The sequence below is a fragment of the Cygnus olor genome, chromosome 1 (assembly GCF_009769625.2).
Source record: "Cygnus olor isolate bCygOlo1 chromosome 1, bCygOlo1.pri.v2, whole genome shotgun sequence".
Taxonomy (NCBI): domain Eukaryota; kingdom Metazoa; phylum Chordata; class Aves; order Anseriformes; family Anatidae; genus Cygnus; species Cygnus olor.
Genome location: NC_049169.1, coordinates 207962075 through 207978394, shown reverse-complemented (window position 1 = coordinate 207978394; position 16320 = coordinate 207962075). Strand labels below are relative to the sequence as shown.

Sequence of the window (16320 nt, the reverse complement as noted above, 5' to 3'; positions counted from 1 at the left end):
TCGCCTTTTGCTACCTTTTGCCTTTCTGCTGGTGAACTTGCGTTAGGAATTCAGGACAAAATCCTTGTAGGGAAACAAAGCGTCCACCCGCAAACGAGTTTTCTTTATTTTTGTATTTAATTGGGGGGGGGGGATTGTTTTATATAAAAGCCTTGTATGTGTTGGGGGTGGGGGGGGAGATAAATGCGCTGCTTCTGTACGTTAGGGCAGGAAACCTTGCCTGCGAGGTGAAAATAAAAGGAAGAAAAGGGTTTTTTGAGCTGGGAACGTCGCTGTGGTGTCCAGCTGCCCCCCCCTTTTTGCCCCCCCCCCCCCTTCGTCCCCATCCCACACCTCCCGCTGTACCCCGGCCTTTTCTAAACGGATTTTTTTGCAATAAAAGGGTCGAACCGCCGCGAGCCTCTGCCTGAGCATCTCTTGGGGCGCATCCCGGGTTTTTTTTTTTTTGGGGGGGGGGGTGGGTTCGGGGCAGGTCCTTTAACGGCCCCCCCCCGCTCGGGGAACGGGGCCGGGCGGAGCCGGGGGCGGAGCGGGGCGGGCGCAGCGCGGCGGAACCGGGACGGGAGCGGCGGCCGGGGGGGGGGGCCGGGAGCCGAGAGGTACCGGGGGGGGGTCGGAGGGTTGGGGGGGGGACCAGGGGGTCGGGGGCTGCAGGGGGGCATAGGGGGGTATAGGGGGAACCGGGCCCGGGGGGGGGGAGAGGGCCGGGAGGGGGGTGCGGGGGTGTTTGGTGCCGGAGGGGGTGGGAATTGGGGGAAATTGGGGAAATGGGGGGGGATCGGGGGGTGCAGGGGTGTTTTGGGGGGGGGCATTGGGGGATGCAGGGGGGGTACGGGGGTGTTTGGTGCCGGGGGGGGGGAATTGGGGGAAATTGGGGAATCTGGGGGGGGATCGGGGGATGCAGGGGGGGTGCAGGGGTGTTCGGGGGGGGGGGAATTGGGGGAAATTGGGGAATCTTGGGGGGGATCGGGGGATGCAGGGATGGGGGGAGTTCACCCATAGGGGTTGTGGGGGTGTTTGGCGCGTGGGGGGGGAGGAATTGGGGGAAATTGGGGAAACCGAGGGGGGGGGTTGGGGGATGCACGCGGGGATGCAGGGGTGTTTGGTGCGTGGGGGGGTGGGAAATTGGGGAATCTGGGGAAAATGGGGGGGGGGGAATGGGGGATGCGGGGTTTGGGGGGGAGTCTGCCCATGGGGGTGTTTGGTGCAGGGGGGGATGCAGGGGGGGATTGGGGTGTGCGGAGGTGTAGGGGAGTGGGGCTGGGGGGGTGGCAGGGGTTATGGGGGCCATATGCAGGTTTTGGGGTCTGGGGGATGCGGGGGGTGCTAATGGGGGTTTGGGGGGGTCTTGGGGATGTCCTTGGTGGGGGGGGAAAGGAGGCTTTCATGTAATGGGACCGAGGGGCTCTGACCCCCTCACTCCCTCCCCACTCAGGTCCCCTCGGGGACGGGGACGCTGGGCTGCCACCATGGCCCAGGCTGTCACCTGGCTCAAGGTGAGTCCTGTCCCCAACCCTGCTTTGAGGGGGGGCCACCAGGAGCCAGCCCCATTCTTTTGCAATCATTAAACCCTTTCACCCCCCCCCCCCACCTTCCTTCCCAGAGGCTGCGGGGGGCCGGGGAGCGCCCGCAGCTTGCGGGGGCCCTGCTGAGCCCCCCCAGGGAGACGCTGTTCCGGCAGGAGGCAGCCGGCGGGGTCACCTACCGCATCCCCGCGCTGCTCCACGTCCCCCCCGCCACCTTCCTGGCCTTCGCCGAGAAGCGCTCCTCCACCCGCGACGAGGACGCCGAGTACCTGGTGCTACGGCGGGGCCTCCGCAGAGGCCACACGGTTGAGGTAAGGCAGGGAAAAAAAAGTCAAAAATATTAAAAGCGGGGTGTTGGGATAGGTTGCGATGTCTGTTGGAGCGGGGTTGCGCTTTAGGAGGAAAGGGGGCGGCAAGTTTTGGGGTTTGGTGCTGGGGACCCCATGGTCCCGACCCCGTTGTCCCCGCAGTGGGGACCCATGGAGGAGCTGCCGGGGCTGGCGCTGCCCGGCCGCCGCACCATGAACCCGTGCCCGGTCTACGAGGCGTCGAGCGGCACCGTCTTCCTCTTCTGCATCTGCGTGGAGCGGCGGGTGACCGAGTGGCACCAGATCCTGGTGGGACGCAGCGCCGCGCGCCTCTGCTGCGCCGCCAGCCGCGACGGGGGCCGGAGCTGGAGCGCGCTGCGGGACGTCACCGACGAGGCCGTCGGCGCCGACCTGCCCCGCTGGGCCACCTTCGCCGTGGGGCCGGGCCACGGGGTGCAGCTGGCCTCGGGGCGCCTGGCCGTGCCCGCCTACGCCTACTACGTGCACGGGCGGCTCTGCGGGCTGCCGCTGCCCTGCTGCACCCGCCCGCACGCCTTCATCTTCTACAGCGACGACACAGGACAGAGCTGGCACAAGGGCTCGCTGCTGCGGGGCATGCGGACGGGCGAATGCCAAGTGGCCGAAATTGGCTGCGGGGACCGGGGGACGTTGTTGTACTGCAGTGCCCGCACGCCGTGCCGCTGCCGGGCCGTTGCGCTCAGCACCGACCGCGGGCTCCGCTTCGGGCTCCCGGCGCGATGCCCGGCGCTGCGCGAGCCGCCGCAGGGGTGCCAGGGCAGCGTGGTGAGCTTCGCCGCGCCCGACGGTGCCGAAGACACCCAGCACTGGCTGCTCTACTCCCACCCCACCGACCATCGGCGCCGCCGCGACCTGGGCATCTACGTCAACACCGCGCCGCCGGATGGGGCAGGCTGGAGGCACCCGTGGGTGCTGCAGGAGGGACCCTGTGGGTATTCCGACCTGGCTGCGTGCCCCAAAGGCATCTTCGGGTGCTTGTTTGAGTGCGGGGCCACCAGTGCCTGCGAGGAGATCGCCTTCTGCCTCTTCGCCCTGAGCACCGGCGGCGGTGCCGAAGTGCCGTGCCATGGGAACGGACCCGTTTTAGAGGTTTTGTCCCCAAGGGATGGAGGCGACAGCGGGGAGACCTCGGAGGAAATTCTTCTGGACGCGACCCCGGAGGAGGAGAAGCGGGGTCGTGCGGCTTTTAATTGACGCGTTCGTTTTTTTAATGAGTGATGTGCATCGTTGGCCGCCGTGGGGTTGGTGGGAGCTGGGTGTGGGGGGACCCCGGGGTGGCACCAGCCCACATCAGGACCCGAAACACTCCTCAAAAATCTGCATTCTCAGCTCCCCTCCTCGTCATGGCAAAAAAGCAGAAGATGCCACCAAAAGCATCATGGGGAAAACCCAAACATGAGGTTTTAGTTACAAATTCCTGCCTCTCTCACATGGCATGAGATGATTCCTCTTTTTTACAGCTTTTTTTTCCCCCAGTTTTCCATTCCCTGAGTTTTTCCTGCAGGGAAGGGCACTCAGACCTGAGCCTAGCCTCAGGGCAAAGGCGGTGGCTTTGTCCCTGGGGGTGACGGTGGCACCTCAGCACGGGCTCACATCCCCGTGCCACCAGCAATTAAAATCCTCCAGAGATGGGTGGAATCTGACCAGTCCCTGGGTGGCAGAAGGAGGCAAAGGGGACGGTGTGAGGACATGGGAGATGGAGTGAAGGGACGTGGGACATGGGGTGATGGGGACATGGGACATGGGGTTGAGGGGCTGTGGGACGTGGCATGAAGGGGACTTGTTACCCAGACCCCAGAGCAGAGAGGTTCACAGCAATGCCCGTTGTGACCCATCGTGCACTTGCACCCATTGTGGTCCTGCACCTCCCCACCTTCACAGAATCATCTAGGTTGGAAGAGACCTCCAAGATCACCTAGTCCAACCTCTGACCTAACACGAACAAGTCCTCCACTAAACCATATCACTAAGCTCTACTTCTAGACGTCTTTTAAAGACCTCCAGGGATGGTGACTCAACAACCACTTCCCTGGGCAGCCCATTCCAATGCCTAACAACCCTTTCAGTAAATAAGTTCTTCCTAATATCCAGCCTGAACCTCCCCTGGCACAACTTGAGGCCGTTCCCTCTGGTCCTATCAGTGGTTACCTGTGAGCAGAGGCCGACGCCCAGCTCCCCACCCCTTCCTTTCAGGCAGTTGCAGAGAGCAAGAAGGTCTGCCCTGAGCCTCCTCTTCCCCAGCCCAAACCCCCCCAGGTCCCTCAGCCGCTCCTCACAGGACTTGTGTCCCAGGCCCTTCCCCAGCTTCGGAGCCCTTCTCTGGACACGCTCCAGGGCCTCGATGTCCTTCTGGTAGTGAGGGGCCCAAAGCTGAACCCAGCACTCGAGGTGCGGCCTCACCAGAGCAGAGCCCAGGGGGACGAGCACCTCCCTGCTCCTGCTGGCCGCACTACTCCTGACACAAGCCAGGATGCTGTTGGCCTTCTTGGCCACCTGAGCACACTGCCGGCTCATATTCAGCTGACTATCAACCAATACTCCCAGGTCCTTCTCTGCCAGGCAGCTTTCCAACCACTCATCTCCCAGCCTGTAGCACTGCTTGGGGTTGTTGTGCCCCAGGTGCAGGACCTGGCACTTGGCCTTGTTGAACTTCACACAGTTGGCCTCAGCCCATCGGTTCAGCCTATCCAGATCCTCCTGCAGAGCCTTCCTTCCCTCGGGCAGATCGACACACGCACCTAACTTGGCGTCGTCTGCAAACTTACTGAGGGTGCACTCGATCCCCTCATCCAGGTCATCGATAAAGATATTAAAGAGAACTGGCCCCAGTACTGAGCCCTGGGGGACGCCACTAGTGACCGGCCTCCAACTGGATTTGACTCCATTCACCACGACTCTTTGGGCCTGGCTACCCAGCCAGTTCCTAACCCAACGAAGCGTACGCCAGTCCAAGCCATGAGCAGCCAGTTTCTTGAGGAGAGTGCTGTCAGAAACGGTGTTGAAAGCCTTACTGAAGTCAAGGTAGACCACATCCACAGCCTTTCCCTCATCAACTTTGTCATAGAAGGTGATCAGGTTCGTCAAGCAGGACCTGCCTTTCATAAACCCATGCTGACTGGGCCTGATCAGCTGCTTGCCCTGCCAGTACCACGTGATGACACTCAAGATAATCTGCTCCATGAGCCTCCCTGGTACTGAGGTCAAACTAACAGGCCTATAGTTTTCCAGGTCCACCCTCCAGCCCTTCTTGTAGATGGGCGTCATGTTTGCTAGCCGCCAGTCAACTGGGACCTCCCCCAATAGCCAGGACTGCCGATAAATGATGGAAAGCGGCTTGGCCAGCTCCTCTGCCAGTTCTCTCAGCACCCTCGGGTGGATCCCATCCGGCCCCATCGACTTGCGTACATCCAAGTGCTGTAGCAGGTCGCCAACCATTTCGTTGTGGCTTGTGAGGGCTGCATCCTGCTCCCCATCCCCTTCCACCAGCTCAGGGTACTGGGTATCCAGAGAACAACTGGTTTTGCCGCTAAAGACTGAGGCAAAGAAGGCATTAAACACCTCAGCCTTTTCCTCATCTCTTGTCCCTAAGTTCTCCCCCGCATCCAGTAAAGGATGGAGATTCTCTTTAGTCCTCCTTTTCCTGTTAATGTATTTATAAAAACATTTTTTGTTATCTTTAACAGCAGTTGCCAGATTGAGCTCCAGATGAGCTTTGGCCTTTCTAATTTTGTCCCTGCATAGCCTTACAACATCCTTATAGTCCTCCTGAGTGGCCCGCCCTCTTTTCCAAAGGTCATAAACTCTCTTTTTTTTCCTGAGCTCTAGCCACAACTCTCTGTTCATCCAGGCCAGTCTTCTTCCGCGCCAGCTCGTCTTTGGGCATGCGGTCTTCTCCTGAGCCTTTAAGATTTCCCTCTTGAGGAGTGCCCAGCCTTCCTGGACTCCTCTGCCCTTCAGGACTGCCTCCCAAGGGACTCTGCCAACCACTGACCTTGTTGCTGTATTGTATTTCCAGGATATGTCTGGGAAGTTGAAGTCCCCCACGAGAACAAGTGCTGGCAATTTTGCAACTTCTGCCAGCTGCCTGTAGAACTCCTCATCCGTCTCCTCATCCTGGTTTGGCGGTCTATAACAGACTCCCCCCCCACCAGGATGCTTGCCTTGTTGGCCTTCCTCCTGATCCTAACCCACAGGGACTCAACCTTATCATTCCCAGCCTTGAGTTCCACAGCATCAAAACACTCTCAAATATAGAGAGCCACACCACCACCCGTTCTGTGCTGAGGATGAGGACCAGCAGGATGGGGAAAGGACGGGATGGGGATAGGCAGGAGGGGGACAGGAGAGAATGGGGACAGGGAGGGATGGAGACGGGATGGGATTAGGGACAGGAGAGGATGGGGAGGATGAGGACCAGCAGAATGAGGACAGGACGGGATGGAGGCCAACAGGAGATGGGGGGAGAGAGAGGCTGGAGACGGGCGGGACAGGACAGGAGGAGAGTAGGGACAGGGATGATGGGGGCAAGGAGGAGAGAGACAGTCATTATGGGGACAGGGATGATGGGGAGAGGGATGATGGGGACAGGGATGATGGGGACAGGGAAGATGGGGACAGAGAGGATGGGGACAGGGAGGATGAGGACAGGGAGGATGGGGACAGGGAGGACGGGGACAGGGAGGATGGGGACAGGGAGGACGGGGACAGGGAGGATGATGGGGACAGGGAAGATGAGGACAGGGAGGATGAGGACAGGGAGGATGGGGACGGGGAGGATGAGGACAGGGAGGATGGGGACGGGGAGGATGAGGACAGGGAGGATGGGGACAGGGAGGATGGGGACAGGGAGGATGAGGACAGGGAAGATGAGGACAGGGAGGATGGGGACAGGGAAGATGAGGACAGGGAGGATGAGGACAGGGAGAATGGGGACAGGGAGGATGGGGACAGGGAGGATGGGGACAGGGAGGATGGGGACAGGGAGGATGAAGACAGGGAGGATGAGGCCAGGACAGGATTTTTACAGCCTGGGGACAACCAGGAGGCCACAACCACACCGGGGCCAGCCAGGAGGGGCCGCCAGCACCACGCCACCACCGGCTTCCCCCCCCTTAACCCCCCTCAACCCCCCTTATCCCCCCCCGCCTCGGCGGGGCCGTCCCGGCCTCCCCGTCCCTCCCGAGCCTCCCCTCGCCGGCCTCCAGGCGGAGCCGAGGCCGGAGCCGAGGCCGGGGCCGGGGGGCCGGGGGGATGCGGGCTGTGGGGGTGCTGGGGCTGGGGGCTCTGCTGGCCTGGCTGCCCCCCGCCCCTGCCGACACCTTCTCGGCTCTGCGAAGCGTGAGGCAGGCGCGGGGGGCCGAGGGGAGGCTGCTGCGGAGGCTCCGAGCCTACCTGCGGGAGGAGAGCGCCCGCCTGCGCCGCCTGGGCAGGTAGGGACCCCCACCCCCGGGACCCCCCCATCACCCCCCCGGGACCCCCAGGTGGGGGACACCCAAGGACCAAGCCGGGGATGCGCCGAGGTGCTGCTGAAAATGGGAGGTTGGGGCGTGGGGGGGTCCGAGAGGGGAGGAGGCTGCGAGCACCCATGGGTGGCACCGGGGGTCCCGTGGCACAGGGGTGGCCCAGGAAGGAAGGGGACGAGGTCCTGGAGCTGGGATGGTCCCGAACGTGGGCTAGGTGCTGGGGCTGGAGGCTCTGCCGTCCCCACGTCCCCACCGGGGAGGACACTTTGGGTCTTGGCCCATTTTTCCCTGCAGTTTTGGGCAAATCGGGGCGTTTGGGTGGCCCCGAGTTGGCGCACCACCCGGAGCCTCACCCCCCCCCCACCCCCACCCCCCACCCCACCCCCCCCCCCCCCGTAGGTTCTACGAGAAGGTGCGGGCGCTGCACCAGGACCCCGGCGCCTCGGTGGACAACCCCTTGCTGGCCTTCAGCCTCATCAAGCGCCTCAGCTCCGACTGGCCCCGCCTGGTCTACAGCGACGAGGCCACCGAAAACACCCGGGGTACGGCACCGCTGCTCCACCTGGGGTCCGGCGGAGCATCCCCAGGGCTGATGGAGAAGGCTCGCGGCCTCCAGCCTCTGCTGAGACCCCCCCCCTCACCCCCTCCCCAGCTCTCCACGATGGTTTCAAGGAGGTACAGCAGGAGCTGCCCGGAGCCGAGGACCTGGACGGGGCGGCGCGGGCGCTGATGCGGCTGCAGGATGTCTACGGGCTCAGCGTCAAGGGCATGGCCAACGGCGTCTTCCAGCCCGCCGGCACCGGCCGCCCGCCCCTCTACAGCCCCGGCCGCCGCGTCGCGCTCTCCGCCGACGACTGCTTCCATGTGGGCAAGGTGAGGGCGAGCGCGGCGGCGCCGTGGTTCCACGGTGCCCCCGCCGTGGAGCCACGTGGAGGTTTTGGGTTTTTTTCCCCCCCTCCCTTCCAACATGGAGGCGACGGGGCCCCTCTGAGTCAGCCCGCAGGCATCCCGCGGCTCCGGCCCAGCTCTCGGGGTTTCTGCTGCCTCGTGGCTCGGGGAAGGGAAAAGGCGAGCTGATGGCTCATCCCGGAGCCCCCGTCCGGCACAGTGCTGGCACAGGGCTCGGTGCTGCGGGGAGGGTCTCGTCATCCCCGTCTGGGGGTAAAAGTGGGTCCCCGGGAGGGACTTTGGGGGCTGTGAGAGAGGCTGAGACATTCTCGGGGTAGTCCCCACTGCGGGGCCAGGACTGAGTCACGGAACATGGGGTGGGATGGGGCGAGGTGGGCTGGGCTAGGGGGGATGAGATGGAGGTGGAGCTGGGGACGGGATGGGCAGGGGGACGAGGATGGGATGGGGATGGGGATGGAGATGGGAGAGTGGGGATGGGGGCAGGAAAGAAAGGGATGGAACGGGTGGGGGATGATGATGAGGATAGGAGGGAGTAGGGATGGGAAGGAGACTGGATATGACTAGAAGGATGGGGGGATGGGATGGGACAGGACGGGACGGGATGGGACGGGATGGGGATGGGATTGGGATGGGGGATGGGATGGGACGGGACGGGACAGGACGGGACGGGATGGGGATGGGATTGGGATGGGGGATGGGATGGGATGGGATGGGATGGGATGGGATGGGATGGGATGGGATGGGGGTGGGGATGGGGGATGGGATGGGATGGGATGGGATGGGATGGGATGGGATGGGATGGGATGGGATGGGATGGGATGGGGATGGGGATGGGGATGGGGGATGGGATGGGATGGGATGGGATGGGATGGGATGGGATGGGGATGGGGATGGGGATGGGACGGGACAGGATGGGACGGGACAGAGATGGGATGGGATGGGATGGGTTTGGACAGAGATGAAATGGGATGAGAAGGGGATGGGATGGGACTGGAGGGGATGAGAAATGTGACAGGATAGGAAGAGGATGGGATGGGACCGGGACAGGGACAGGACACCGGCCAGGATGACCCCACTAGCAGCTCTGAGCACCGGCTGCGCTGCCTCGCAGGTGGCCTACGACACGGGCGACTACTACCACTCCATCGCGTGGCTGGAGGAGGCCGTCAGCCGCTTCCGCCTCTCCTATGGCAGCTGGAACCCGGAGGAGGAGCGGGGCAGCCTGGAGGATGCGCTCGACCACCTCGCCTTCTCCTACTTCATGGTACGGCCCCCGGCCCCCTCCCCAGCCCCACGGGGCCGAGCCGTGCGCCTGGGGCTCCTCACACGCTCTCCACTCCCATCCAGGCTGGAAACATCTCCCACGCCTTGACCCTCTCCAAGGAATTTCTCCACTACGGTACGGGGCTAAGCTTGGTTTTGGGGTGTCCCCGTCACCTCTGCGTGCCACCGGCCCCGCTCCCCTCATTTTTTGGCATGGTCGGGGTAAATCTCCAAGGACCGAAGCCAAGGAGGTTGGTGATGGGGACGTGGGGCTTTGGGTGACGCCTCCCCGCCCCAGCAGACCCCAGTAACCAGAGGGTGACGAGGAACGTGGCCAAGTACAAGAAGCTGCTGGCCACAGGGGGGGACCGTGCTGGGGGTCCCTTGCAGCGCCCCAACGCCACCCGCCTGCAGAGCCGGGACACCTACGAGGAGCTGTGCCAGAGCCTGGGGGCGCAGGTAGGGCTGGCAACAGGAGTCCTACAGCCCCCATCCCACCACCGCCAGCCCCCTCCCCACACCACCCCCATCCCCTCTCTCTCCAGCCGGCCCCGGAGCGGCCCCCGCACCTCGGCTGCTCCTACGAGACCAACGGCAGCCCCTACCTCCTGCTGCAGCCCGCCAAGAAGGAGACGCTGCGGCTCCGGCCCTACGTCGCCTTGTACCACGACTTCATCAGCGACGCCGAGGCCGAGACCATCAAGGGGCTGGCGGGGCCCTGGGTGAGCCCTGAGGGTGGGGACGGGGATGAGGTTCCCCTCCTGGAGGAGGATCCCCAAGAGGTGGTGGCTCATGGCCCACCCTGAGCATGCAGAAAAAAATAGATTTAATTTTTTTAAAGTAGGGCTCAGCCAATGCTTCCCGCATGGTGGTGAGCCCAGCTTGACTCCGTCCTGCTGCCCTTGAGCCCCCCAAAGGTTTTGGGGACAAACTGGGGCCTGGCACGCACCTGAACTCCCTCCCCGGCCTGGTGGCACCCAACACGCTGCACGGCCACCGTGGTGCCACCATCACCCCCAGGGGACACCTTGGGTGGGGATTTTTGGCCGCCAGCTGGTCTAAACACCCCAATCTGGTCCCCAAGGGAGTCCCCGCTCGGCGCTGGGGTCCCCCAGCTCGGGGGTGGCCCTGTTGGCAGCAGCGTCCCCTCCCCGTGTCCCCTGCAGCTGCAGCGGTCCGTGGTGGCCTCCGGGGAGAAGCAGCAGAAGGCCGAGTACCGGATAAGCAAGAGGTAGGGCCACCTCGTCCCCTGTCCCCCAGCAGGGCCCGAAGTGTCCCCAAAGGAACTGGGGGGGGGGGGGATGTCTGAGGCTGGGTGTCCCCGCAGCGCCTGGCTGAAGGACACGGCCGACCCCGTGGTGCGGGCGCTGGAGCTGCGCATGGCGGCCGTCACCGGCCTGGATTTGAGGCCGCCCTACGCCGAGTACCTGCAGGTGGTCAACTACGGGCTGGGCGGCCACTACGAGCCACACTTCGACCACGCCACGGTCAGGAGGGCTTGGGGTGGGCCCGGGGTGGTCAGCGGGGTGGGACCGGGGTGGTGCCTTGGGAGGGAGGTTCCTGGGTTGGGCCCGTGGCTTTCCCTGGAGTCCTACCTGGAATAGGTCCTGCGGTGGTCCCCAGGGAGGAGGGAGAAGGAGAAAGCAAAGAAATGGAGGTGGAGGGAGGGAGAGGGACTCCCCCGGGGACAGCGCAGAGCTGCGGGGTCCGACGGGCGTGTGGGGCCGCCGGGCTGAGCGGTGTCAGCGTGCGCCTGACCTCCTCCGCCTCCTCGTTCTTGGGGCAGTCCAGGAAGAGCCCCCTTTACAGAATGAAGTCTGGCAACAGGATCGCCACGGTCATGATCTACGTGAGTCGTCCCCTGGGTTTGGGCTGAACAAGCGTTGCGCTGCGTGGTCATCAGTAGGGTTCAGAGTGAACGGGGCTTCAGACGGGCAAGGGCGGCCCTAAATGGGATTGTGGCGGGGTGTTAAATGAAAACCCGGTGCTGGCAGAGAATTCCTGGGCTTGGGGCGTGGATAGCACATCGGGAGGGACAGGGGAGGGTCCGTGCCTCAGTTTCCCCGTGTTGCGTCCCACAGTTGTGTCCCACGGGGCAGGGCGAGGGCCGCGGTTCACATTTCTGCTCCTTTTCCAGCTGAGCGCCGTGGAGGCCGGCGGCTCCACCGCCTTCATCTACGCCAACTTCAGCGTGCCCGTGGTTAAGGTGAGGGGGGAGCGGGACGGGGGGGGACGCAGCTCTCCGGGGTCTCGTCTCATGCAGGGAGTCGTGGCTGAGCCCATCCCGGTGCCCCAAACCCTGACCTGCAGCTCCCCGATCATTTTGGGGCTCCAAAGCCTAACCCCGAGGCTTCTGCCTCCATTCTAGGGATGCCAACCCCCAATTTTGGGGCTTCTGGCTTTGTTTTAGGGGCACGAAACCCTCATCCCATAGCTCCCAGCCCTGTTTTGGGGCGCCGAACCCCAACCCTAGAGCTGCAGACTGCTTTGGGGAGCTGACCCTTAACCCTGGAGCTCCCACGGGTGTTTTGGGACCTCAGGGCTGTTGTGGGGTGCCAAACCCAGGGCCGTGCCCCCTCTCTGCCCCGCAGAACGCAGCCCTCTTCTGGTGGAACCTGCGGAGGAACGGCGACGGGGACGGGGACACCCTGCACGCCGGCTGCCCCGTCCTGGCTGGGGACAAGTGGGGTGAGACAGCGCCCGGTGTCACCCCGGGGTGACGTGGGGCTGGAGGGGACACAAGAGGCGCTGGGAACCAAAAAATCCTGGATAACGGGGGGAAAAAAATCACCAGTGTTGGAGCTGGGGGGGGGGATGTCCCCTTGGGGTGCACGGGGGGACGGAGGCAGACGGGTTCCTTGTCCCCCCCAGTGGCAAACAAGTGGATCCACGAGTACGGGCAGGAGTTTCGGCGGCCGTGCAGCCGTGATCCCCGGGACTGAGCGACATCGGGGGCTCGAGGACGCAGCTCCTGGCCTGGACGGTGTCACCGTCACCAGAGGAGGGAAAAGCCACCCCGGGGGGGGTTATCCAGGAGGGAAGGGGGTGGCAGCGCCGGGGGCAGGGGGGAGGGGATGTTTTTGCTCCCCTCCGAGCCGAAGCTGGTGAAAATAAAATCGAAGGAGACCGAACTGGAGTCTGGGGGAGACACCTCGGCGTGGTCCGCAGCGGGATGGGGGCAAGGCTCGGCAGCAGGCTTGTCACATCCCCGTCACACCCCCCGCCCGAAACGGCCTGGCACAGCTCCGACAGGGGACACGGGACAGACTGCCGCCTCCCCCCGCGACGTTGGTGTTCCTGACCCCGCCAGGGGCCTCGCTCAGCCCCACGGGGATGCACCCCAAAGAGCACCCAACCCCGCACCCCAACGAGCATCCCACCCCGCACCCCAGCAGGCTCAGCACCCTCGGGCAGGGCTGGGGGGTTTGTGGGGGTGTGGGAGCGCTCACGCGCGTGGGGTGGCGTGGGGGCACGTGTCCGTATCCCCCCCATACCCATACGCCTCTGATGCCGGCCTCGCCCCTAAACGCACCCTCAGCCCCAGCTAAAAACCCTAAATGACTTTTTACGATAAAAAGACCGCCAGCCAGAGCCATGGCATCCCCACGGCAATCAGTCCGCTTCAGAGTGAACGAAGCGGTCATACTGGACCCGAGGAAAGCCACGGTATTATCCTGACCCCAAAGGAACCGGCTCAGAGGCACGAGCACAGCGGGGTCGGTGCGGCGGCTGCTGCCTTCCAGCCTCCCCGGCCCCCAGCCCGCCCTCGCTCAGCCCCGCTCCCCGGGGGCGCCGCGGACAAGCTCCCTTTTCTCCGGCCTTTCTCCGGCCGACCGCAGCTCCGACGTGACTGGAAGGCAAAGGAGGCGGCCGGGCTCCCCAGCAGCACCCGGAGATCGGGCAGGGACCCTCGCACCGCTCGCCTTCCCCTGAATTTCAGAGGTGGGGGGGGGACAGCCCCACGAGGGGCAGAGGAGGCGATGCTCGATTTTCGGGATCGCCGTCAGCCCCGGCACGTTCTCAGAAGCTGCCCCGAAACTCCCTGACTTGCGTGGGAGAAATTAAGGGGCTCTCGGGCTTCCTCGCAGGCACAGGAATGCGCAGAACTTGAGCCATTTCAGATGGCGCTGCCCCAAAAATTCCTTACTCCAGCGCCGAAACCCGCAACCCCGGCGGTGGGGGCGTTGCAGAACACACGGCCCGACACAGCACCCACCAGCCGGAGCCCCACGATTTATTACTTTCAGCTGTTCCCGGCCATGTGGGAGCAACCAGGGGTGGAGGGGAGGGGAAAAAGCAGGAGCTGGGGCCGAAGCACACTCCACACCCGCTGGAGCAGGAGCAGGGATGGTTCAGAGGATGGGAGGCTTCCGTGAGTCACCCAAAAACCCCAAAGCGCCCCTCTCGGGGCCGCGACGGTCCACGAAGCCAGCTCTACACGCTGAGACAGGAGACGGAGGAGCTCCTACCCGAGGCTTTGCACAAATGCTTTATTGGGAGGCGAGAGAGATGGACACCGAAGGAGAGAGCGACAGGGCGAGGCGGGACAGGGTGCGCAGCCTCCAGGGACCCGAGGGACACACGAACACGTTTTCCTTCGGGGGAACAGACGACGACGACAAGAGGGCACCCGGGAGCTACACCCAACCCGGCTGGAAACCCTTCCACGGGGCCAGCATCCCCCAGGGGAGCTCGGAGCAAAAACCCCAAGGGTTGTCCCGTGGGTTTGGGCTGCCTTGGGGACAGGGCGCTGAGGGCGCGGCGACGCTGGAGGAGCGTGGGGCAACGGGGGCTGGCCCAGGCAGGCCCGGTCCAGGTTGGGGGCAGCTGCCCCCACAAAATTGCTCTTCCAGCTCCTGAGCAGGGCACCAGGCGCAGGGACGGGTGCTTTAACGCGCCAGGGCCACGTGCGTTTGGAAGTGGCAACCCAGGGCTGCTTGGCAAAGTGGTTTTTGACCTTAAAAAGATCTGGGTCTGGAGTTTCAGGGGGGCGTTCAGCACCACTTGAAACCACCGGAGTCGTCAGCCGCTTGGGGTATCCTCTCCCAGCCCTTCCACACCCCAGATGAAAGGTAACAGGGGAGGGGAGGAGAAGGGGCAGTGCTCCATGCGAGGCCGTGCAGATCCCTTGGGGCTGTCCTGCCCCAAGAGCAGCCCGGCGCCCCGCTGCTCACCCAAAAATGGCAGGAGAATCGTTGGGTTTCGAAGCCCTGCTGCCGCGGGACGGTCGCGGCGGAGCAGAAACCAAGCGGCCGCTCCCCGCAGAGAGGGGAAAGGCTGCAGGGTTCTGAGCTGAAACCACACGCAGCAGGACCAGGCTGTCTGGGGTCACCCAGCCCTTCCCTCTGCCAAAAGGGTAAAACCCACCCGCAGCTGGGTCGTCTCCGAAAAGCCACCGTCAGGCTCTGGGGGAGGAAATCCAGCTGGGTTCGGGGATCCTCACAGCCCTGAGGCCAGCCCGCAGCCCTCTGCAGCGCCGCTCTGCGCTTTCGTTCCTTACCAACGGCGCTCCTTTCTTTGGGGGGGGGGCACAGAAACTGACCTCCAGTCACAGTACGCCCCGCTATTTTTAATGGGCTTTGGGAAAATCTGCCCCCTGCTTTGCTTCCGAAGGCGTCTGACAAGGGCAGGCTGAGCAGCAAGGCCCAAAACCGAGGCTCAGAAGCAAGCTCCGCGCAGCAACCACCTCGAGACAAGGTCCGGCCCTTCAGCTGCGTGTCACCCCCTAATTGTCGGGGATTTCAACACGCAGCACGGAGCTTACACGCGTGCGAAGATATTCACCGCGTCCGCAGGATCTGTATTGGAAGCAGAACTACACGCCGTGGCGTTTCAGGAAACACCTTCCCCAAGAGCCCCGCCGCTCCTGGAGCCTGCAAGCCACCGAGGGTTTGGTCCGAGGCACCTGGCAGGACCCATGGCGGGTCTGCTCCGAAAAATTTACGAAGTCAGCCCTCGAGCAAAGCAGTCCCCCAAACCACGTCGTCTGCTCCTGCCAAGCCTCGGGATTTTCCATTGTGCAAGTTTCCACCGATCCTCACCCCGGCCGCTGGAGCAACGGCAAGGAGAGATTCCTAAGCGATCGAAAGCTCCGGCGTAAAATCCGCGTCCTTTCGATTCGGCCTCCTCCCGTTCAGCTTTAACGCAAGCAGAAAAACGCTGAAGGCTGTGAGAAAGCGCGATGGGCTGGCAACCGAGGGGGGACTTTCCAGATTTCCCCACTTCTAACGAGTCAAGGACACTCCTCTCCGCAGCTCCTTTTGCCGCGTTATCCCTCACCCAAACGCCATTTATCACTGCCTGTCGCTCCTTCCTCCCAGAAAAGAAAAAGAAGAAACTGCACGAGGTTTTTTTTCGGACAGAAGCAGACCCTCAAAAACGTTCAGTTCAGCACAGCAGGAAGGGATTCCCAGCCCTCCCACTGCTGCCATCCCTGGGGTTACCTGCTCCGAAGCCAGCGCTGCACCAGCCCCCAGAGGGACACGCCGCCAGTCCCCAAATTCCGTGGCAGTCAGGACTAAGAGCCTGGCGTGGAGCACTGCCGCATGAAAAAGCCTGTTGAAGTATTTATTTCTCATTCACTTCTCATACGTTAACACCAAGTTTAATTTCTGAGGAGCCCACGGCACTCGCAGACAGCTGTTCCATTTCCAAGGGTACTTCTGCAGCGCACCCAACTGATCTTTTTCTGCTCGAAACGAGGGGTTTTCGTGGTGTTTTGGTTTTTTTTTTTCTCAGATTTCTCTCAAACCATAAAAACAAACGAGGGCAGCAAACGCGAGGAGCTGCCTCAGCAAAGCGCTCAAAAGCCAG

The 16320-nt window shown here is 63.3% G+C and overlaps 2 protein-coding genes across 3 annotated transcripts; both read left to right on the top strand.

Annotated features, from left to right (window-relative positions):
* Positions 1 to 541: 541 nt before the first annotated feature.
* NEU3 (neuraminidase 3) lies at positions 542 to 3084 on the top strand. Of its 2 annotated transcripts, none has more exons than XM_040531449.1 (4): positions 542 to 599; positions 1436 to 1496; positions 1604 to 1837; positions 1997 to 3084. In XM_040531449.1, exons 2-4 carry the CDS (start codon positions 1470 to 1472, stop codon positions 3065 to 3067), a joined length of 1332 nt encoding a protein of 443 aa, XP_040387383.1. In that variant the 5' UTR covers positions 542 to 599; positions 1436 to 1469; the 3' UTR covers positions 3068 to 3084. The 2 variants fall into 2 exon arrangements, with proteins under 2 accessions (XP_040387383.1, XP_040387487.1); XM_040531553.1 differs by having other exon boundaries at positions 543 to 599; positions 1431 to 1496.
* A 3954-nt stretch (positions 3085 to 7038) lies between these two features.
* On the top strand, positions 7039 to 14205 carry P4HA3 (prolyl 4-hydroxylase subunit alpha 3). Its single transcript, XM_040531184.1, has 14 exons — positions 7039 to 7302; positions 7735 to 7877; positions 7988 to 8208; positions 9356 to 9508; positions 9592 to 9643; positions 9809 to 9966; positions 10053 to 10229; positions 10674 to 10738; positions 10835 to 10994; positions 11294 to 11356; positions 11645 to 11713; positions 12099 to 12195; positions 12379 to 12484; positions 12576 to 14205. The coding sequence occupies exons 1-13, from the start codon at positions 7124 to 7126 to the stop codon at positions 12447 to 12449; spliced, it is 1608 nt and encodes a 535-aa protein (XP_040387118.1). The 5' UTR covers positions 7039 to 7123; the 3' UTR covers positions 12450 to 12484; positions 12576 to 14205.
* The last annotated feature ends 2115 nt before the right edge of the window (positions 14206 to 16320 follow it).